At 42.0% G+C, this 24,497-nt stretch overlaps 1 protein-coding gene and 1 long non-coding RNA gene across 4 annotated transcripts; one reads left to right on the top strand and one right to left on the bottom strand.

Annotated features, from left to right (window-relative positions):
- Positions 1-7,860: 7,860 nt before the first annotated feature.
- On the bottom strand, positions 7,861-9,027 carry LOC148659453 (uncharacterized). Its single transcript, XR_015940478.1, has 2 exons — positions 8,681-9,027; positions 7,861-8,419 (listed from the first exon to the last, which is right to left on the bottom strand). It is a non-coding gene; the product is annotated as an uncharacterized LOC148659453 (long non-coding RNA).
- Positions 9,028-9,142: 115 nt separating this feature from the next.
- Positions 9,143-24,392, top strand: adpgk (ADP dependent glucokinase). Of its 3 annotated transcripts, none has more exons than XM_088641689.1 (8): positions 9,143-9,310; positions 11,396-11,661; positions 12,366-12,591; positions 15,873-15,935; positions 16,528-16,648; positions 18,204-18,400; positions 19,614-19,712; positions 20,586-24,392. In XM_088641689.1, the coding sequence occupies exons 2-8, from the start codon at positions 11,441-11,443 to the stop codon at positions 21,135-21,137; spliced, it is 1,479 nt and encodes a 492-aa protein (XP_088497815.1). In that variant the 5' UTR covers positions 9,143-9,310; positions 11,396-11,440; the 3' UTR covers positions 21,138-24,392. The 3 variants fall into 3 exon arrangements, with proteins under 3 accessions (XP_088497815.1, XP_088497813.1, XP_088497814.1); XM_088641687.1 differs by having other exon boundaries at positions 20,583-24,392; XM_088641688.1 differs by having other exon boundaries at positions 9,144-9,310; positions 11,401-11,661; positions 20,583-24,392.
- The last annotated feature ends 105 nt before the right edge of the window (positions 24,393-24,497 follow it).

The raw sequence follows: 24,497 nt of genomic DNA, 5'->3' as shown, positions 1-24,497 counted from the left end.
TCTTTACAAACATCTTTGTAATGGCACTCTTATCTACAGCACACCACAGGGATGAGGCTTCGAAATAATTCATCTCTACTTTTTGATTAATACCATGGACTGATAAATGAAGTGTAAGTTAAAGCTTTTACCTCTCTTGTCCAGGGAACATTGAGAGACAGGCACTTTGCTCATTCAGGGGTACAGCAGTTATAGGCTTCTTCTTGCCTGTCAATAGGCATTGGTGAGATTGACGGTTTGTTTGAAGTTGAGAGATAAATTAGCTATTGTGTCATGTCTCTGCCACCCTGCTCTGCCATGTGTTGTTTCCACATGGACCTGCTAGTATCATGGATGCTGCAGGCATGACTGATGTCAGAATGCTGGTATGGAAGGAGTCTGGACATGGTCCAGAGGGCTGCACTGAGAAGGGAGGTTATAGACTTTGGCAGTGGCACAGTACAGAGCAGGCAATTGATCATACAATGACCTACTGTAATGTGTGCTGAACTGCATTCAGGGGTTCAAGTTTGATTTGGGCTTTTCAACAAAAACAAGAGAATTTAAGAGGAAAACTGAGTACAGACATATTTGTTTCTAAACCCAGATATGGCATAGACACTTCAGCAAGGCATCATGAAGATGAATATAGTGTTTGTTTTTAATATTTGGATGATGCTTTTATCCAAAACCACATGCAGTACACCCATTTATGCAGGTATTTGAAAGGAACAATTTGTGCAAAGTACCTTCCTCAAGCATACACTAATTCATGGGATACGAACCCGCAACCTGTAGTTATAAATACAGATTGCTAACTACTCTTCCTCACTGCTGTCCCACTACATTTGACACTATCTGAAGAAAATAAAAATGCTATAAGAAATGCTTTCAATATGATATAACCTACAAGAGCTGAAAATGTTTAATCATAAAAATTTGTTTATATGCTAATAAATAACATAAAGATTGTACAGATTACAACATACTGAGCAAACAAATAAGGTAAAAGTATGTATTAATACTGAACGACTGTCATAGCTCTCTATAGCTCCCAGGCGCTGTATTGCCATCTGCCTCATACCTGCATGGCTGTGGGCAGGATCTTATTTTGCATTGTGTCCAACATTTTACATGAAACAGAACAAAAGATACAATGACATATTAAATCATAGACTCTTTCTGTGATATAGCTGTGAAGAAGATATTCTGGGGCAGGAGGCTGCCTAAGATGAATAACTTCATCCACATTTCTTAAAATGCTTTTAACTTTTGTAGACTTTAATTAAGTGTATCTCCGATAAAAACAAAAAATACCTGCTCTCTGATCTCAAAGGGTCATACTTCATGCCTTACTGTGTGATGAAGCAGAATCATTTACAAAATATTACAGAGAATAGGATTTATACAAAATATATACATATACCCCTGTAGCCTGTAAATGTGCCATTATTTCTATATCCATCCTTGTACTGTGCATTTTATGACTAAATATGTTCTCCAAAACTTTGGTATTAAAGGTTTTCCAAAACAGGTTCCTGCCTTCACTGGATTTCTTATTTAACTTTTCACTGGGAGGTACCCTTTCACTGAATTAAACCAGTTGATCTCTTGAGACACTTATCAAAGAGTAGTCTTTTTTTGTTTTCTAGCAGTCATTATGCTTTTAAGGGTTTTGAAAGTTGTTTTTTTTCTCCTTGAGTTTGAAGGCTATGGTTTATGGCTCTGATAACAATGAAATCTGGAATAAAAGGAACTGTGTGTAAGAGGTGAAGCAGTTACACTGAGTGTGTAATTCAGACTGTAAATTAAAACACCATAGTCAGGAAAAATGATTTATATTAGAAATTACAGTAAAGATGTGATTTCAAGATTTTCCACTATGCTTGAAAGCCTGAGAGGAACACTGTTGTCTTTCAGACTGGCACTTGAGTGTATGTAGTTTGTGGCATTGTCAGAGTGCCACTGTTTCATTCTTTGGAAACTACAGATAACTGAGTTTTTGTTCCATTGCTCTTAGCCCCAGATCCACTGTGTTTCACATCCTGAGGCTGCAGAGACTTTCTTTTGACAGCTTTTGGGGTTGTCAATCCACAAAAATTTCAAAGATCTAAACCAGTCCTTTTTTTTCCACACCAGGGCTCTGTGCAGAAGCAATACCTGAAATCTCAAATGGAAGAAGGCACTTGCTGAGGATTTGCAAAGCAATAACTCATCCTGAATCATGCCTTGTGACAGATGACAAGCTGTCATCTGGAAATGACCTTGAGAATAAGTAAGAACCACTGGGGAAGGATAAGAGAGGGACCAGAGACAGACAAGATGGAGGAAACAGGCTAGTCTTCGTCAAGTGTTTTTCATGTTTTGACAATAATTAGGATAATAATTAGGACCACAGCTAAGATGAAATCAGGTTTTCATGTTGGGGGGGGTTACAGGCAGAGCAGTTTCCAGGGAGAGCAGACAGAAGTTCAGGAAGTGAAGGCTGGCAAATTAGATGACAACAGGAAGCCAGTGAAAAGTATTCAAACACGACTGCCACTGCTGGGCGAGTCACTGAAAACAATGGAATTTAAAACTATACTTTTTGCATTATAACAAACAAAAAACAATCAAATCTAACTGTTCACACTTGCCCTTCATGTACGTCAGTCACTCTTAAATAACAGCAAAACCAGCAGAATTATTAGTTTGAGCAAGAGCTCAGATTTATACACATTGACTGATTTCTTGATGAGCTTTTAATGTTCACTACTATTTATTATACAAAGCAGAAGTACCATTTATAGTCAAATTAGGTTCTAAAAGCAAACAACTGTAGATTTGAACTACATTGTAAATGTGTGAATTGTACATATTACAGTCATATTTAAGACACTGCGAATTATCCTTGAAACTCTGCACACTAACACATTTAATGAATTTGTGGGTGGGTTTACTACTTATTTTTTCCTAATATTTCACTTGTCCGTTCCAGACAATGTTGCTATGCAGTTCTGTATTAGGGAAATTAACAGCATGCAATAATGCAAATGATCTCATTAATATTTATCTATTGGAGGGAACATTTAAATAATCAGGACTGATATTAAAAATATCATATGCACCAGTGAATATACATCACTATGGTGCTGAAAGAGTCTTTTGTGTTTCTCCCAGCAGTGATGCAGCCTGCTTTTCTTAGCATCCTGCTTGTGCCACCAGGAACCAGTGGGAGAGATCAAGATGGTGTAGTGAAGGGGAGACTTCGAGGTAGCTGGGAGATTCTTATAGTGGGCCAGTTCTCAGGAGACAGAATTACTGCTGAACATAAGTGGGGAGACATTTTTATTTGAGGTGCTTTACACCACCATTGGTTGTCAGTTGGGCAACGTGGAGTCTCCTGTTTGCTATTACCAAAAGGAGAATGAACATATGGTAACTAGAGACAGGAGAACTGGGATCACAGGCTTCTGACATCGGCTGTCTGATCAGCAGAAGCCACCCATCTCTGTCAGAGCTGGCTCACACGGCCTTCTTCAGAGAGCTGACTCTGCCCAGTCTTTGTTGCCAAGTCAGATTTGGAAGGGGACAGGGGAAGGTGAATAAGATATCAGCTCCCCTGGTAGACGGAAAGGACCTGTCTACAGTAAGGGGGCAGGGAGTATCAGGAGCAAAATAGGTGGAACTAATGCTAATGGGGAGAACTGCAGGTTTTTGTTGCTGGAGAGCAAGTCCAATTTAAATGTGGATGCTGCAAGTCAAAAAAGACGAGGGTCTATTTTGTAAAAACATAACTGGTGTTAACACATCATGGAAGATTCAACATGCTTTCACTCTTTCTTTTTTTGCCATCAGTATTCGTGCTTCAGTGCTGCTCTTGTGCTGGGAAGAAAGGGAGCCAACGTCAAGCTAACAGGATCTCGAATGCTGCAAAGACTTGAGTGCCTCCAGTTTACATGGTACTTTCAAACTGTTTAAGGGTGAAAAAGCGACTGACCCTGTATTTTAGCCGTGCTGTCTAAACACCACGCATCTTCTTCCAGTCAGAGAACTGCATGATGAGAGCATGCTTTGTCACACAGTCCTGACTCTGGAGGAGATTTTCAAGTGTATTTAAACCCCAGAATGGCTGTTCAAAGTTCATAGTCATGCTGTTATCATCTTCTATAATGCCTTCCTTTTGCTGACTTTTTTTTTCAGCTGAACAGAAGCTAGCCACAAATAAGAGCCAATCTGGACGCTGATCATATAATTAACATGTCAAATACCTGTGACTCTCTTAAACAGACAGACGGACAAGCAGACGTGACAGGTGTCAACAGCCCCTAATGATACTATTTAAACTCTCAGGAAAGAGAATAAAGAGTTGTATTTTTCCACTGACAGAGAACTACACACATCTGACAACCACAAGATCTGAGAAAAAGAGAAGATCCACACAGATAAAACCTCTCTGCAGGTGGCAGCAGGGGGTCTTTGAAAATTGGGTCTGAGAATTGGAAGTTTGCAGGGGAAGCTGAAAGCAAAATCCTTCATTGCTGTCAGAAGCGAAACATCCCTGTTAAGCTTTGCATCCGTTTTATTTTTATAGCTGAGCAGGTAGTTCATTGAGATGCAAAACCGTGATTCCTACATCCTTTGAGGCTGAAGACATTTAATTAAAATACATTATTTGCATCATTACACCACCTAAATTAAAAATTAAACCCAAGCCAGGATGTACGACTTGTTGTGACATGGTATAATTTTCATTATTAGGGACATGAAACTTTTGATAATACCATTGAAGCTAAATCAATTTATTATGTGTAATAGCACAGAGAACACAGAACAGATATAACATAATTGTGGCTGTAAATACTACCTTCATTCACAAGTCGCAATAATATCAAATTACCTGCCTTCTCCAGTGGGAGGCAGACAGATGAAGCACAGGCCCAATCATAAACAGTGGTTTCTTTCAGAAAAATGGAAAACTGGAATTGGAATTTGGGAACTTTGATAGCAATTCAATGATTAACCTAGGTATTGCTAAAGCACAATCTGTACAAGTGAATGACACTCTGTTTTAATTATCTGCAGTATTACTCGCACAACAGTCGAGACATCATAAAATGCTTTTAATATTGCCATGGAATACTATATATTGAAACATTTCAGTCCTTTAGAAATTACTGTGAAACATGTTGATTGGGAAACTGATGTTTATGTTTTATTTCTTTGTAAAAAACATTTTTTTCCAAATGCAGCATATTCTAAGTAAGACAATGAGGTAATTCTTTATGATCCACTCCATTACACTGTATAGAGAATCCTAGTATACTACAGTATAATCTTGCTACACTGTACACACCATTACACCCTTTACCTGCTGTTTATAAATACCATAATCACCCTTTGGTTATATAGATTTTTAGTTGCAATATTTCAACACTTACACCAAGACTCTGCACTACATTGATTTTCAGTCCTCATATGGCACGATTCCAGAAAAAAGCTCAAGCTCTAAGAAAGGTGTGTATTTTATTTGTGCTCACAAAGCCCCTGTCTCCACTTCATACCCACTTATTCACATTAGTGCCTGAAGAATGTATGTGTACAGTATATATAAAAGGAATTCAATTCTTTTGCCTAGGTTCATCTGTTTTCTCTAATGCTCATTATTGTCCAGGAACATCAAACATATCGGTGTTCTAGTAATTGAACCAAAACATGGAGCTACTGACCGCAGATCTTATAAAACTGTGCTGCTTGGACTACACTTTAGCTGCTTGGTCTCACAGTTTCACAGAAGTTGTTTATGAACTATGACTATTCAGGTATAAATGTTCTCCTTGTAGTTTAAGATGCCTGTAGGACTTAAACTTCTGCATCCTTCCCTGCCAAGACAAATCTGCAAGTCAGACTTTTATAGTGATCAGTGGAGAGCAAACCACCTAAAGTATCTAAGGGATATGTAAGAGGAAACACATTTAAAATTGAGGACAGTGTGTACTTCTTTACATAAAGAGTGAAATCTTTGGATCAATTAACTTCTAATAACCAATCAATTTAGGATGGACTGATGGCATCCTCTCCTTCACATTGTGATGTCCTTATGTCAGGTATTCACAGAGAGCATATGAGTATGACATTCTGTAACCAAACTTATCAATTCATTACCTGGACCATACTGGGCAACACATTCAAAATGCTGCTGCCTTATAAAACAAGCCAGATTACCATCCAGAAAGAAACAAACCAATTTGTCAATTAACCAATCAACCGATCCCTTTCCTACCCGCTTCTTTCAATTCAGGATCGCAGGGGAGCCGGAACCTATCTTGCCAAGCAACAGGCACAGGGCAGGATACACCCTGGGTGGGACGCCAGTCCATTGCAGGGCAAACAAGCACTAGTTTATCAAATTAAGTAATCAGGTAATCAAGAGCTTTAGAAAGAAAAACCAAAAAGCATATATTGCCAGTTCCCGAAGTGACTAAAAATACTACTCAGGCAAGGATCTGGAATTCATCAGGAGAGTCTTTTTATCTTTTAGTTGACATAAAGACTAGTATTCTATACCCTTAGTAATATCACTATATTAGCACTGAATAATCAATATTTTAACAGTCTGGCCAAACATGAAAATGTCTGCTTATCGTGTCCAGTGAGATTCTGTATTTTTGCATTGCTAGTTTTGTTTCCTCAACTTTCAGATCACCTGTTCACCTATCCTGATCCACAACACCTTCACTCGCTCCCTGTGATCAGCTGATCACTTGTGCTTCTCCATCTGCATGTCTGCCAACAAGTCTCACACAGCTTCTAGAGCAGGAAAGCAAACAGTGATCAAAATATGCACGCACGCTGTGCTTTTCATTTTTTTGGATAGAAACACATACATTTTATTTAAAATACATTTCTCACCACAAACTCCCAACTCCCTGTTAGGGCCTAGAGCCAGACTTGATGGATCGAAGGGCATTTCTGAAACCTCGCTCTCTGTTGGCTCAGTGGCTTAGCTCAAACTCAGAGTCTCAGAGCAGCAGCCCTTCACAGTCTGGTATAGCAAAAAAACAACTCAGTCTCAGCAAGGAACTCTGTAACATGTGAAAAGCATTTAGAAGTCCTGGACGTCATACAATGACCTTTCCCAGCAATATGTCCGACACACACATACAGTACTGGAAAAGTATTGTGTGAGTCAAAGAGCAATCTACAGAACCAAAGAGTGAATTCAATATGGGAACTACCACTCAAGAATCTGTATCAATTGTTAATGCCCTGTTGTTGTCTGCTCTATTAACTAACAAAACAGGACGCTTTTATTTCATCCATTCATTTTTTAACGGCTTCTTCAAAGCAAAACGTAGATGATCTTGGATTGAACTGTCCAGCCTTAACGTCTACAGCGATTCTTCAGGCTTCAGTGGATGACAGCGGTGGTGAAGTCCAGGCGAACAGCGCCCTCTACTGTATGTACAACATCGCTACAGTTCATTGCTCTTCCCCGGGTCGCTCTGAATTTGCGATGCAAGACCTGACCTCTGTTCCACAGCAGCAAATCAATGTAATCTGATTTAAAAAAGTACAATCTGTGCACCATAGTCAAAGGAAATTGACTTAATAAAACCAAAATATGACTGGGTAATACATTAAAACTGTGTGAAGTCTCAGTAAAACAGCTTGCAAAAGAAAGGAGGAAATATGAAATACAAAAATAGCAGTGATTTCTGGGACTCTCATGTGACTAGGAAAAAACCGCTAACATGATTCAGAAAATGTCTCAATACACCTGATCACAGACGTGATCTACAGGAGTACTGCGGAGAGGTGTTCGCATATGAAGGTTAAGCTCCTTTGCTTGAAGCTGGACATTTGTAGGAAAGAAGGTGTATTTGTGTATAGGAATAGCCATTATTTTTTAAACGCTTTTAATCATAACAGCAAAAATACAATACAAACGAGAGCACATATAACATGACTAACACCGTCAGACGTACATATTACAACACAACTTCACTTTATGAAAAAAAAATCAAACAAGGTAAAGCACAGGTCCGCACAGCTTTCGTGTTCTTACATTTCAATATAACCTTAACATCTGTTTTAAACACTTCAAAAATACCCCCCAGGCTTCTGTAGTACAGGGCTGATCTCGAAACGCGATGAAAATGTGTTACGTTATTGAAATACGGTACCACACATTTCTACCTCGATGTACATTTCATCCATTTAAACTACTGCTGGTCTAAGATATTACGAGAACGTAAGTTATTTCAAAGTGTATTTTATACAGGTGCTCTGAAATACCCAACTGCAATTTATTTAGAAACACAATACTTTTATATCATCACAAAAGTGTAACAAAATATTTCTGTCTATACAAGCACATTCATATTGAACACGGGGTTGCAGAAGTAAATTTACGGCAGCAGATGGAAGTGTTGACTTGTGCAAGTTCGACTGATCAAATCTAAAAAAAAAAATAATTTTAAAACACGGCATTACAGCAAGGAAATCGCAGTTTTTTAAAAAAAAATCTTGATTTTGAGTTCCTACAACAAAACTTGAATTACGTTAAATGCAATAAATACAAATCAAGACCCCAAAAGGCAGTGATGTGTAACAGGGAAATACTGGAAAATCTTAAAACAAGGTGGCCGTGCCTTAAAAAAAACAAAACAACAACAACAACAACAACAACTCTTAAGTTTCTTCCTCAAACAAATCGCACCTACAAACCAGACGGTTCGCCTACAAATCGAAGCGGCCTGCCGCCCTGCTCACTGGTTTTCTCTCATTCGCCGACAGACAAACCAAAAAACAGGGGTGCGCTGTAAATTAACGCGCAGATTTTTCGACCTTTACCTCCAGGACTTTACGCCAAACGAAAAAAAACGATCAAAACGACCCACTCAAGAATAAGAAATCCATACTAGAACAGTATGTGCTCATTTTTTCTGACAGTTTTTCGCCTTTGGTCCCGGGGGTCTCCCCCACGCCATTACCTTGTCTATAATCTCAACAGCTTCACTGTGCACCACGCGTCTTCCGGGTTTCCGGGGTATTCTGCAAGCACGGCTGCGCCATCAGCGCCAGACCGTACGCCAACTCCTTAGCGGGCCACGGGGGGGGGGGGAGGGGAGATGGTAGCGCAGATAGCGCAAGTGCGTTTCAGAAATCTGGGTGCGCCGCGAATCGGCGTAGCTTCCGCGAAAGGGACGCGGGTTTAAGTTACCGCACTGAGGAATCCGGCCCCCTCGGTTTCAGACGTGGCGGCCGGTCTGAGAAACGTAGCTTCACAGTTCTGCCCGCTCGCAGACTTGCCCGGCCGCGGTTCCGAGTTCTGCAGAATCCATTACTGGTTCGTACTCCGTTTTACAGATTACATGCGTCGATGAAATTACTTTTTAATCGTCTCCGGTTTGGCTCGTATGTGTTCACTCTGGGTGAATAAATTATGTCAACGGTGACAAATTACAGTAGTAGTAGTAGTAGTATTTCAGCCCAATGCACAAGACATGCACAGGAAATGCAAACTGCATTGAATACATTTGTTAAATGATATACAGTTTTAGTTTAAATATGACGGTAATTTCGAGTTGATGTTGGAAAAAACTCGTGCTTTGGGAGATTAACCCAGAAATTTAGGTCCCAAATAAATTAGCACCGTTTTAAAAAGTCGTTATGAATTAGTTACCTTCATTTTCCCGTTCACTACAATCAAGCCAAGGAATTCACTAAATCGTATTTTTAATCCAAAGTAAATGTGCCTATCACGCCTGAGGGGGCAATATTAAAATGTAAAATGGCACGTTCAGTCTAACGAATTTGTGTATTCAAGTAAATACAAGCAATGTTAATTATGCATTGCAGCCTGTTTATTAACGGTAGAACTTTTAATGATTAAAATTTAAATTTGGTCACTTGTGCTGATTTTATATAACGTAGAGATTCCCATACTGTCGAGTATGCAGTCAGTGGTTGAATACTATTAACAGTTTTAAATAAAGAGACGCCTTTTTCTCTTGGTTTTATTTAAAAGGATGAGAAGCATCCTTTATATTATTCTTATTAGGGTTGGTAGTAGTAATGGTAAGGTTAAGTAGAAAAGATAGGAGGAGCTCTGGCTGTGCTTTTGTCTGGTGTTTTAGCTGGACCTTCTCTTGGGTACAGCTTTAACATGCTAGAACTTCTAAGTGGAGATGAAAAATGCAAGGGGGACTTTGTAATTAATGATCAGATAATAAGATTTCCTTTTGCTAAAAGGAAGTATGTCAGTTTAAGCAGTACACTGCTCTTGGATAAATCAGAGATAGGTTTAAGTATGGTTTTGCGTCATTGGGTAGTCATTATAGATTGGAATTGAGAATTGAGAATACAATAGAATGAGCACACAGCAGTTCAGCGCATCAGCATGGTATTCCTCACTGGGATAAAGCAGTGGGGACCAGCCCTGGTCCTGGAAAGCTGGTTTGTCTGTGCAAGGTGCCTGGAGAAATGTGAAATTAATAATACTAATTCCTTATACTTATATAACACTTTTCTGGACACTCCACTCAGAGAGCGTTACAGGTAATGGGGATCCCCTCCACCACCACCAGTGTGCAGCTCCACCTGGATGATGTGATGGCAGCCATAGTGCGCCAGAACGCTCCCCACACACCAGCTCTCAGTGGGGAGGAGAGCAGAGTGATGAAATTCCTGTCCGGTTCAGACAGTTTCCTGCTGGTTTAGTTTAAGAGCCGGGTCAGAATGTTAAGCAGTAGGCACACTAGCCCTTTCAGAGCCAGGACTGAAGAGAGCTGGGATAAAATATGCAAGTTTTACAATTATATTAGATTTTCATCTAGTTTTCCTTAAATTACAAAACCAGTGGACCTTTCTTTCATAGGAAGGCAATAAGTGCCAATGATGTTAGCCAGTGATGAGGCTACCATTTAAATCCTAAATGTAGCCACTGAAAATGTGCCGTACAAGCTATTGAGTAATGCAAGATACATTATTGCATTATACCAAGTAGTATATATCTCTATACTAAACCTCTTTTTTCATGTCTGGGACAAGACAGTTGCAAACAGGACAAAAATACAAATTGTACAGTCGAGAGTATTGTTCAGTGACCCACAAAACCTGAAAAAAAAACCTGTTTTTGAAAGTACCCAAGCGTGGCATGTCTAGTAAAACAAGCCTGCTTTGAACAGGTAGGATAAGCACTTCACACACTGGATCCAGCACTTAACGCTGGGAGCAGTGTCTGGATCCAGCACTTAACACGGGGAGCAGTGTCTGGATCCAGCACTTAACACGGGGAGCAGTGTCTGGATCCAGCACTTAACACGGGGAGCAGTGTCTGGATCCAGCACTTAACACGGGGAGCAGTGTCTGGATCCAGCACTTAACACGGGGAGCAGTGTCTGGCTTCAGGGCTGCATTTTGTCTCCTGTAGGACAGATCCCGCCCTCTCCCGGCCCCGGCCCCGCAGGACACGAGGATGTGGCGTAGGGCGATGGTGGCAGCGGTGCTGGCGCTGATTGTGGGCATCTGGCACCGCTCCGATCCCGAGCTCCCTGAGCGGGCCGTGCGGTACCTCTCCGCCTCCCTGCGCTCCCTGCAGGGCGGCGCCGGCACCGCGGCCGCCGAGCAGACCATCGCCGCGGCCTGGGAGGCTCTCATCACGTCCCCTGCCAAGCAGTGGAGCCGCGTGGCTGTGGGGTGAGTGAGTGGGTGGGTGGGTGAGTGGGCTGAGATGGAAGGACAGAGTTCACTGTTTTCAGTGAGGTTCTTGATCATAAGCCCGTCGGAAAACTCGGATCATTCTCAGAAAGTGTCGGACACTGACGTTTCCCTGTAGGTTCCACCAAACCACGCCTTCAGCGACTTGGCACGGCATGGATAGCTCGCACAGGGCCATAACACATCCTGACACTCCAGATGCTTCATAGTGTTTGTCTGAGCAAAGGAATGTGGTGTCGAAGGAAATGGGAGCAGCTGCAAGCAGAATCTCCGGTGTTCACCTTGCGTTTCTACTACACTCATCAGTATCACTCCGAATTCCTGTAGGATGACGAGGGGGTAATACAGTATGAAAGTCTAGCCCCTATATTTTGTACTGCATAGAGATTACATCACTGTTCATTTAGCGACACCTATTAAGAGCAGAGCGCCCTGCGATGGACTGGCATCCTGTCCAGCTCTGGGGTCCCACCTTGTGCCCATGCTTGCCGGGACAGACTCATTAGCTCATTATTGTCTTAAATGGACCAGCTCTTCAGGTACTTGTACTTCACAGAGACCTAGAAAACCTGCAGGTACACCGGCTCTGCAAGACCCCGATAGAAGACCACTGAGTTAAGAGATACTGAGAGGCCCAGGTCGAATGTCTCTTACCTTGCTCTTCCCGTCTGTCTCTTGTCAAGGGTCAATGCCTGTGTAGATGTGGTGGTCTCGGGAGTGGGGCTCCTCCAGGCTCTTGCTGTGGATCCTGGAGCGGGGCAGGATCACGACGTGCTGCGCTCCAAAGAGGACCTGAAGGAGACCTTCATCCACTACATGGAGCAGGGAGCGGCCGCAGAGAGATTTTACAGCGACAAGGAGACCTTCCAGAGGATAGCCCGGGCCGCGGTGGAGTACCCTGGGGCCCAGGTAACTGAGCAGATGTCGCTGCTGCAGGCAGGATTTCAGACAGAACCGGTAACGTTATCTGAATCCCATGGGGGGAGTATTAAAGGATGCCCACTGCGGAGCAGTGTAAAATAATTCTCCAGAAGACTTCCTCAGATTCGCTTTTTCCACAGTTGACGTTTCACACTTCTAAAACACCCAACAGAGGGAAAGCTCAGAACTGAAGTGTGTGCTTTGGGATGACAAGGATTTAAACAGCTGAAATTGCTGTTGCTGTTGATTTCTACAGCTGTCCTATAACCTTCTTGAAACTATGGAATAGTTTGTCCTAAAAGGCTGTTTATTTTACAGGAGGAGTTACCTGGAGATGGTAATTTTTTATCAGTTATAATTCTTTATACATTAATTGCATTGCATGCATCCCCTTCAAGACCCAGGTGATCTCTTTAATTAATATTTCATGTGATGAAGAACTGGATTTTTGTTTTTAACTTAATTATGCATGCTTGATGGCAATTAAAGCTTTTAGAGTTGCATTTCCCCATTACTTGAGCTACATCTTACCATAATGAGTCTTGTGTTTTCTTCCTAATGTAAATAGTGTCTTTGTTGCTTTTTATAGTTGGAAAATTTAATTTTATAGTCCACTTAGTTTTCTGAGAAAGTCATTTCTCTTTAGTGGTCATACGTGTTCGTGCTGTTTAAACTCTCAGAACTGACATTCACACATGTGCTGCTTTTATACTACCTGCAGTTTCTTGTCAACAATGCATTTAAAACGCATGACGAAGAAGACTGAGACAATTTCTCGTGGTTTTGGACAGACTTGTAGTGTTAAATCTGAAAGTGATTTCATTTTTAGTACCACTAAGTAATGTATTCACAAATGTTTGAAAACCGGTTTTCAGACAACACTTTTAATTTCACTTGGTGTTTGGGTAGATTCAATAGCACACTGCCCGTACAGCTCTTATTTATTTGTGCCCTGATTTCACAGGGGTCCAGGTTTCCTCAGTTGTGGGAATGGTAACATAGTCCTCATCAACGGGAATGTAGGGCCTCAGGAGATGTGATTTTCCCAGGTGCAGGTTGATCTGAGGGAGTTGTGGTCCATTTTGTAATATTGGGCCTGTGGTGGAAAACGAGTCTGGTGAGTTTGCATTGCTAATGTCAATGTATTGAGCATTTCAGGGCGTTCCCTGTTTTTTTGCACGCACCCCCTGATTTGAAATCTGTAGTATAATCGCATACCTGTGCGTCTCACAGGCTTAGTTCTGCATTGAGTGAATCTAATGGCTTTACAATGGCAGAGAGGATTCCAACATGCAAATAAACTATGTGCAAAGACGTTTGAAGGCCAGCATGCATAGGCGTAGGCTGCGGAGGAACAGGTAAAGGTTTATTCCGTGCGGAAAGGAAAAGAATAGAGAAACAACGTTTCGGCTGTGGAACTTTTCCTTTCAGCATTTCAGCAACCTGTTCATAAACTGTATGTGGTTACACATACACAGACTTGCTGGGCTTACAATAGTCGTTTTATGGATGTACAAGATGATCAATTTTGTGTTTGTTTTTACAGTTTGAAGTGACGATAATACAGAGCACCCTTCTGCTTCTGAAGAGAAATTAATATTCTCCACTATTGGTGCTGGTTTAAATGTGCTGATATAAATAGAACCATTATTTAGCTGCGATCCCCCACCAGGGCAAAATGGAGGAACTTGCAGAATACCGTTTTCTGTAAACACATTTGTATTAACATTAATTGTTCCAAACAATGATGAAAACAGGTAAATGGCCCATTTCTCCCACCTCGCAAATTAAATAAAGCATTTACATATGAGCTATGCGATCATTGCGAGAAGATGTGAATGCAGTACTGCGTTTACTGAAACAAAGATGTTATCCACTGCTGGAGCCATTTAGAGGCATGTCAAAGTATGTATCATGGGTTTCACCATTCAGAGCACTTGAAGAAAGCAGAACAAGGGGAATATAAAATGCAATAGAACATACAGACTCAGAGAAACGTTCTTTGATCAGCCAAAAGCCCAAATTGTGCAGGAGTACTGATTTGATAAAGAGCATCTGTTTGAAGCTGAAAGCCACAGAATCCTGCTACAAGAATCTGTGCTGTACCATACCTCTCTAGCATGAGCTGAGCTTTCACATCCTTACATGTTTGTGCAGTGCCCCAGTTACACCTGGCACTGCACTCCCTATACTTCGTTTGCTGTGATTTTCCATGCGTTCATCATGTTGGCTTTCTAGTCGTTGAAAGATTTTGTCCCAGATAAAATCAATCCATTTAAAACTTCCTAGTTCTGCAAAATGTAGCTTTCTTTTTCAGGGCAGTGTTTTGTTCTGGGCGTGTTCACAGTGTCTGACCTCGTTACGTACATAGAGCCACAGTCTTGAAAACATGTGCAACTACGTTGAAGATGGCATTTTTAGAGCTGGTCACCAGTTGATTGCAACAGACGGAGGCTTCTGAATTCAGAACACAACCAGAGCTGTTTAAAATGAGCGTCTTAGTGGATATTCCATACTTAAACTCACACTGTCTTAAAAATAAACCTCAGAACAGAACCTTTTGGTTAGTAAAGCTGTATGACCCATTTGGTAAGTGAATTTCAACTGAGCTGAAGTCATGTATGCTCCATGCAGTGGCTGCAAGGACTATGCAAAACAGACAGGCTCAATTTTAATTCAGTCAAAGCAACTTGATCAGCCATCAGGGTTGTAAATTTCACCTCACCTCAGAAATTTAGTGTCCTTTCGCATTATACTATAGGTTTTTTAGTCTGAAGAAGCTGAAATGTGACACAAAAAGCCAGTAAAGTATTAAGGTTACACTTTAATAGTATAGTTTATCATGCCTATATAAACGCCAAAGCGCTTTATTTATAGGTGATCTACTTCATCCACTAGTGAGGTGCAGCACCCATCTGGGTGATATGCAGCTGTCATGTTAACATTTTTAAAGAGACACCAATGAATGGCACCTGGTGTGAAAATTCTGGGCCAGAGGGAAGAGCACAACAAACCTTAAACAGAAACTTGGTGTTCAATGGAGGTCTGCCAGCCCAGTAGTGACCAGGCTCAGTCTTGCTCAGCTTCTGAGTGACTGGACAAGATCTGGGCACAAGACGGCAACTGACTGCAATTAAATGTTAGGTATTATGATTAAGATAGTTTTCCACAAAGTGGGCATACTTTATTTTACAAAGCACATGACGTTTAGCAAAATCAACATTTCTGCCTTTCTTTATTACAAGTCCAACTCCTGTTCTCTCTTTCAGCTCTATGTTGGTGGAAATGCTGCTCTTATTGGTCAAAAACTGGCAACACACCCCCACTTGACAGTAAGTGAGCTTCATACTTCAGCTGGCTACTGGGTGAATGTCAAGGCATAAATGAGAAGCAATACCTGAAGCCTAATAAGATTACCAACAAGCTGATTTAGATAAAAATAGCTCTGGTATCTCTTGAAAAGTCTATAATATACCAGGTACTTTCTTGGCATCTCCCAGTAGCGTGTTGTTCTGTAAACCTGAAGATTGTTTTGGTTTTGTTGACCTTCTAGATGAACGTCTCCAGATGCATGTTATACAGAAATTTTAAGTAATACTGAGCAAGATCCTCTTTAAACATAAGCGACACGCAGAGAGCACTACAGTGGAATTAAGGTTTTGCTTAATGAGAAGACTTTTTAATTAACACTCAAGGGCCCAGCTGAATTAAAAGAAAAAAGGTTGTACTAGCTTGTTCCATATTTCCCGAAAGTACGAAAGAAAATGTTAAATTGCTTCGAGGGAAGTGCCTGGGAACAAGAAGCTCCCTGTTCTGTTTGGGGGAAAGCAATGGCTTAAGACACAAAAGGCAAAACCAATAAAGGTCAAAAGTATCAAGTTCAGGTACCTTTGAGTGACCGTGCCCTCTCTGCGTGCCTCCCAGGTGCTGCTGTGTGGCCCCATGGGGCCAAAACTCCACGAGCTGCTGGACGAGCAGATCGTGGTCCCACCAGAGTCCCTCCAGGAGACGGACGAGTTCCACCTCATTCTGGAGTACAAGGCAGGTAATGGTGCCCTCAGGCCTCTCGCCCTGCAGCCGCAGCTCGCCGAGTCGCCGTGCCAGTGCCTGTGTAGCGGAGCTGGTGTGGGCAGGGCCCTCAGCCGCCCGGGCTGGGGGAGGTCTCCTTTAGCTCACTGGGCTGGCTCCCTGTGGCGTTACCCCGGAGACCCGGGTTCGCGCCCCAGGTGTTGCGGGGTGGAGCGGCGAGGGCACGAGCCCGCGCGGAACCACGGCGGTCACGCCTGTACCCGGATCCGAACGCTGGATCGCAGCCTGCTTTAGCCCTTTGACACCCTCAATGTGAGAAAAAGACCCGTTTTTCTTGATCTCCGTGACAATTTGTTGTTGAGCTTTTGGTGCTAAAATCAGAAGATCTTCATGTCATTCAATCTCCTAAATTAGTAATGTGCACTGACAGCAAGGGATTGACAATCAGATAACTGCCCACCATGTGTGTGTCAACTTGTGATGGAAACAGTCTTGATGCTTGACTAGAGCTTGGAAGACCATTAAGGCAGACAGGCTGAGCTGCTGTGGGGTCCCAGTGTTGACCTTGTATACCTTGACTGTATGTCTTGTCACTTAAGATTGTATATAGCAGTAGCATTAGTTCAACGTCAGTATTTTATTATACCAAAGCTGTAGTTAGGTATACTATTCAATCCAATCAAACTGGTAGGCGAAAGCTTTATTGATGTAGTAAGCGTAGGTCTAGTCTGAATTATACAATGTTTGGTTTTCGGTCCTACCTTACATTAACCGAGTTCATCTGAACTGCGTTACTGCGTTGCTCGTTTGGGTGCGCCTCTCTGAGAGACCTTGTGATGTGTTTTCTAATAGGGCGGCCTAGATAGATATGAAAGAGAAAAGAACAAGAGTGCACATTAAATTTCACATTCTTGGGCTCCCAGGTGGCTCGTGTGGTGGGAGCTTCTGTTTGGAGTGTAGGTTGGGTCCTGTTACCTGGAATTGGACAGCTCAGTTCCAGTGTGCCCTGCGGACAGGAGTGGTAGTGGTTGGCTGGGGTGGAGGCTGGAGTTCTGAGAAAACTTCAGTTTACTAAATTTACCAGCTCCCGGTAATCTCCAGTAACACTGCTTTTGTGGCGTTATCAGTGAGAGCTGTGACTGCCCATTCATGGAGAGGAAAGCTGCCGTGTTTCAAAATCGCCGTATGAGAAAAACCGTATAGAAGATCTGATGAGCGTACAATGCATGTTTCAACATTGTATAAGTGCTGCCTTTATTTCACTGCAGTCTGTTGTAGGAATTGAAGTGGGGAGTCAGGTCAAAGTCATGGGAAGAAAAAACGGGGAATTAAAAAAACTGGAACAGCTTGACCAGCCACGACTTTGTGCCATCTCATCATTTGTAATGAACAAGAGCCTCCCGATCATCCTTTTATTTCTTAGTGGACTACCCTTGCTGGGTGTCAGTCACAGGGGGAGAGTTTTAGCACGACGGCCTGTTAAGAGTTTTTCCCCCGGTGAAGTGAGCTGGGGGGGCTGGACGCGGGGTCCCTGGGCTGGTTGATTTCCGCCCCTGTTTTCTGGTTCCCAGGAGAGCGGTGGGGTTCCAGCGTGGCCCCGCAGGCGAGCCGCTTCATCTTCTCCCACGACCGGGCCAACGGGGAGATGAACGCCCTGGAGGTGTTTGTGGCCAGCCTGGAGGACTTCCAGCCCGACCTGGTGGTGCTGTCCGGCCTGCACATGATGGAGGGCCAGGGCCGGCAGCTGTGGGAGCAGCGTCTCCGCGAGGTGAGGAGCTTAGCTTTCAGGCCCCATTCCTCCACTGGGCGTCCACTGGCTTGGAAGTACAGTAGGCGCTGTTCATCGTGGGTGTGGCATCATCATTTCCCTGGTTTCTGGAGGAGCAGCTTGAGTGCAAGCGCAGTGAGCATTACTTCAAATTGTTTTAGGCAACTTTTCACATGCATGGGTAATGCTAGTCCATAAAAAAACCTGAACGGTAAATATTCCTTCATTTATTAATAAGCAGTCATGAACCTTTTTTATGTGGTGACAGCAAGTGAGAATTTCATTATATGAATTATTTATAATATTTCTATTACTCCATTTACTTAGGCTGATTTATAAGTCTTCCCCAGCCCACTATATCTGTATAATATTCTCAGTGCTTTTTTTGGTGTACTTCCTTCACAGACTGCTACGATAGCTGCAGTAACCATTTCTTTCAAAGCTTAGATTCCAGGCGAGTACCGATACTGATTTTCCGAGGGGTTTGTAAGATGGCACGGAGGAGTGTAGATTCTTTAATATTGTGCTAATTCATAATATTTCAATTGTATAAGCATGCTTACTTCTAATAAAAGCAGTCTGGATACATTTCCTGCTCTGTTTGCCTGATAGATCTATGGCCAACACCTTGAAATGGAAGTTGTTTTCTCATCACAGGTGTGTTTACTCATGCAACAAAATGCCCCTGTTAACAGAAAGGCAGGTCTGTGTGGACTGAGGTAGTGATCCACACAGAGCAACAGGTGTGCACTTCTGCTATCCATTCACACCTCTTAATGATTGTAAATGGATGCATGTTTAACTCGATCCAAAATACACAGCTGTTTGGCCTTTTACCAGAAGCTGATCATTTGCCCCACTGGTGTAAATGGAAACTTACATAAAGAAAATCCAGACATAAGTAAGCTGCATTATACAGGGGAGTACAGAACCTTGTGAAGATAGCAGACAGCTCTTTCTAGCTACTTTCCAGTGCAAATTGCCCTTCTTGAGTTTCCCACTTACAATGATACCTTCCATAACTTTGCAGTCTGTTAGCACAGCTTGGCTTTTTCAGTGATGCCTTATTATATCCTAATCAATGATAATTATGAGCCCCCTTTCTTTGCTGATGTTTTCCCTCATAATGACTGTTACTGTACCTCTGGCCCCGTGCATAGCATAGCAGCATCACGTCCTCTGTGGCTGACGGCTTGCATCTTTTGTTTCGCAGGCTGTAGTGGCCATGTCGGACATCCCCAATGAGGTGCCCATTCACTTGGAGCTGGCCAGCATGACGGACAAGGACTACATGAACAGTATAATGCAGGAGGTAAATGTATAAGTTTAACAAAAGCATAGGTTGAGACTGCTTTTTTTTTCTAAATCTTCCTGCACTGTTTTTTAAAGTGGGTTTCATTCTGGTTTCATTATTTCTAGTTTGCTCTTAAGCTAGGTATCCTTTTGTCTTGAAGTTAGCACCCTCTGGTTTTTCTGAAATATCAGGCCTTTAATCGGAGAATGGCTGATTAATATCCCTTGCTGTTTTAACCCTATCAAATGTTTGATGTTCCAGTTAAATGAACGTGGGGTTTTGCAAAGATTTCCCCTGCCCTTTCTTATATTTTTCACCAGACGTCATTAAGCATGCATCTGCTTAAACAAATGAAGCGTGCATTGCTCTCTTGACGTTGTCAGATTAGTTCCTGATCCTTTGTGACATTCCAAAGGGATAACCGCTCGTATCGCAGCCTAGAGCGAAGAAGCAATAAAGGATGAATAAAGAAATTTAACAGAGAGTACGCATTCAATACACCGCTTTAAATTATGAAGCTGTGTCAAGAATGTGCTCTGAACAGAGTAAAACACCCCCCTTTTAGTTATTAAATTTGCAGGCCCTTGAGTCTATAGGATGTACCAGTCATGTAGGAAATTAAAAGCTGAATATTTTTCCACAAGACAGATTTTAGTTAAACATGTAAGACTTACGGGGCCATGAGAAATCGTGCAATAGACACGCTCCGAGTAACCCTTTTCGAAATACAAAGTATTGTGCTTGCCTGGATAGTCCTTCAGCATTTCCATCAGCCACCTCTCCGGCGTTCCTCAGCAGACACTGCTCCGCCCTCCCCGCTAGCACGTGCGCTCCCAGCTCCCTCCCGGCCTGGCAGACTTGTCGACAGCCCCGGCTGTGCTCTGTTAGCAGGTCCTCCCCATCGTGAACTCCATCGGCCTGAACGAGCAGGAGCTGCTGTTCCTGTCCCAGGCGGGCTCCGGCCCCCACTCCCAGCTGGCGGCGTGGGACGGCGTGCCGGACGTCGGCCGGGTCAGCGACATCCTCCTGTGGGTCCTGACGCAGCACGGCCGGGCGGACGCCGGCTCGGAGGCCGACCTGACCCGCGTCCACTTCCACACCCTCGCCTACCACATCCTGGCCACCGTGGACGGCTTCTGGGCCAACCAGGTGGCGGCGGTGTCCGCGGGGGCCCGGGTAGCGGGGAGCCAGGCCTGTGGGACGCAGGCCATCGATGCCAGCAGGGTGGTCCTGAAGGCCCCTCTGGAGTTCTACACGTCCCACGCGGAGCCCAGGGAGAGAGTGACTCTCAGCCCCGCCGAGCCTGTGGCCGTGTGGCGCAGGGGGAACGTCTCTTTCCACCTGACCCCCGTGCTGGTCTGCAAGCATCCGCTACGGACCGTGGGCCTCGGCGACGCGATTTCCGCGGAGGGACTCCTGTACTCTGAAATGATCGAGCAGTAGGTGACAGCGGGGGGGCAAAGGCGTCTTGCTCTGTTCAGCAATGTGCAGGCTTTGAGGCAAGAGTTTCTTTTTCAGTGGCGGCTGGGGTGATGTACCAGAAGACGCTTTACCAGGAAACTGGTGTCGTTGACTGCGCTCTTCTGTATGACACAAAAACCTTATTCACAGTGAGCAGATTGTAAGCCATTTTTTATGCTTCTAGGGTTTCTACCATTTACCTCAATTTATTTTTATTACTACAATAATGTCGCGGAATTCATGGGTTAACATTATTTGCCTTATGTGAACACAAATCGACCAGTTTTGAATCAGTAATGTGGAATATCATTGTCCCGGTTGCTGTAGAGTCGGGTTATTTCACCATACTTGGGTTTCAGATGTACTGGGGCGTGTTTGTGCCGCTGTTTGTAGACAGTATCGAAAAGAAAACAGGTTTAAAAAACATCCAGTGTATATTGTTGCATCAAATGATGCTCTTGATCTTAAACTTTGTGCCACCTCTCTTTTTACAACCAGGTCAAGTACTTTACAAAATGGTAGACTAACAAAATATTGTCAGGAAAATTAGAGTAAGGCACAGCTATTTTGAACAAACCAATGTGAACAGCATTAATTGAAGGGGTTTCCTGGTTCTGACACTGAAGAAGATGTTTCACTCTAGTGTGCACATTGATGGAGGAGCAAGAAAAGCTTGCATCTTCAAGGGATGCAGTTTTAGTCTTATGAATTAAATCCTGTTGGTTTATCCATTTTCTTCCAGTGAAAGATTGATCTTTTTATGCAGTACCACGACATGCGACATTCACTTGAAAATATTCCTCTTCCTTCTGGTGGGATCTTCGTCACCTTCCTCTGCCACGGACGACTCAGCCACATGTTTAATTAATGGAGCGTGTCATGTAAGGCATTTTAGTCAAGCAAGCTAACCTCCAGATCACAACAAATACTGAATATGCCATCCAGCTGAGCGGTGGATTGATTCCACGGGTTTTAAAGATAATTTTAAATGCATAATTTTGCTGCCTTTACTCAAAACGTACAATTTTTAAATTTAGTTTAAGCTTTAGGCATTTTTTGCACATACTTTACTTTAAGTCTATGTGTAACTGCTAGATTTGCTTAAAAGCCTGAATATGAAATGTTACTTGTTGACTCAAGTGTTTGCACTGTATTTTTTGTCTTGGATAGGATTTTCAGAATTTTAGATGCAATTGTTCTAAGTTTGTACCCTGAACACAGGGTAACCATACGTTAAACAATCATTGAAAAATGTACATTTTAACCTGTGCTTCAGTAGGCGGTTTGTAAAAAGAAACGTTATTTTTCTGTCTGATGTATTTATTATATTTCTGTCTGACCACATGACATAGCCGACAGTCTATAAGGCCTGTAAAATCTGTATATTGTGTTATGGCTGATTTATCAATTGTCTTTTTTTAATGGTAAACAATTCTGAGTGTATACCATGAGTAAATCAATGTCAAGATTTAGGTTTTTAAAGATACAAACATTTAAATCTAGCAATAAGCAGAATATGCTAACCTGGAAAATAAAAAAAAAATAACATTTTAAACATAATTCCACTTATTCCTCAAATCCACTTTATATAAGGTTTTGTAGTACATTTTAAGGATTGAATTACCCTCTTGCACCAGCAGAGAGCAGCCTCTCCAGGTCGTAGGTGAAGAACAGTGAGGAAAAGCAGCCCCAGCATTCTGTGCCTTACTGGTACTGTGAGTCGAGTGTCTGACAGCACTTTTTGGTTCACTGCAGTTTATCTTAGGAACAGAAATTAGCTGTGGTCAGCAGATGAAAATAAAAGTCAGTCAAACCGTTTTTCATTTTAGGCATTTTAGGCAGAGCTCAGTCTGTACAAATCAAGCGTTACTCAGGCCGTTTGGAATTTAAACCTGGAAAAGAGAAAATGCAGTAAGGACTGCCACTTTTCAGAACATTGGTGTCCTTCCATTTCCATAAGGTTTCTTTTGTTACCAGTAAGAAACTGACACAAACAGCAACTGCATCTACTGGTGTTACTGTCATCTGTTATTGATAATACCATTTTTTAAATGCCTCCAATCTTCTTTGTTAGCAAGGATACAGACATTTGTATTCACAGTATTCCAAACATGCTACTAGTGTTACCTTGTGTATATACATCTAAGGGTGAAGGTAAAAACTGCAAAATATTGCCTATGCAAACTGATACTTGTGGTATGTAATGCCTCCATTGAGTTGAAAAGAGAAATACAATACAAGAAATTTGTAGACTAAGTGCAGTGATGACATATTCCCTTTGGATCATTGTCAACAATGTGTAGAATATTGTTAAGTCATAAGCTGAATATCTTATTGTCATTGATACATTTTTTCTTTCCTGCCTTTTGGAATGAATTATTATTGCTTATGGCATTTGAGGACGTACCTGAATATACTTGTGATGAAAGGCACTGAGGAAATGTTATGGTTAAACATCTCAATATAAAACATTATTTTTGAAATAGATGTACTGTATATATTGTAAAGAATGTTTCTACAGCAGTCAAACTTTGAAAATGTGAGAATTGTTGATTTTGAAGTTGGGATACTTATGTCTGGTTTAGAATGTCTTGTATTTAAAACAAAGGCATTTGTGGCTTTATAGAAGACTTTTTAAGAGTAATTTTGGAAGGGGCCCACTCCGGAATCTGAGGGAATAATTCTAACACCTTTCCAAAAACTGCTACACCACTGCTAAATGTCGGTGTATTGGAAACAGAATGGTAAACCATGCTAAACATTGGAGTACTGTTCATATTCATTCAGAATGTACAAACCTTTCTTGTTCCTGTTCCTGGAGGTGAAAATTCAATTTAAGAGAGGATGTTACTAATTGTACACTTTAGATAAACATTACCTGTGTGTTGTGCACATGGAGATTCCAACTGATGTCTTTTTCTTTTCAAAAAAGATATACAACATGGCTTTGCTATCGTTTGGAATTACATTTCAAATTCTCTCAAGGGATGTTAAAATGTTATTCTTGTTTTCAACATTACCAAGTGTGTCATCAATAAGGATTCGGTAACAGAAAAGGCTTCTGTATCAATCGGTTGTCCTTTCTACAGGTTTATATATTGAATGGAACAACTTGAACCCTTTTAACATATTTTAGAGTGGTGTTTTTATATATATATACACACACAAACAAGTGTGCTTGTGAAACCTGTTTCTTTTAAACAAAAATAAAGCCTTTTTGTTGTCCTTCGAAATAAAGTTGTTGCCTAATTTCTGATTTCTTTTCATTTAGGTTTCATTTGATTGAACAACAAAGAGAAACAAGTGTTGCATGTAATTAGATTTTTTAGCAATGTAATGCTA

The sequence above is a fragment of the Lepisosteus platostomus genome, chromosome 7, assembly GCF_059453375.1.
Source record: "Lepisosteus platostomus isolate fLepPlt1 chromosome 7, fLepPlt1.hap1, whole genome shotgun sequence".
NCBI lineage: Eukaryota > Metazoa > Chordata > Actinopteri > Semionotiformes > Lepisosteidae > Lepisosteus > Lepisosteus platostomus.
Note: the sequence above shows the minus strand (reverse complement) of the source record. Positions and strands in the feature narration are given on the sequence as shown.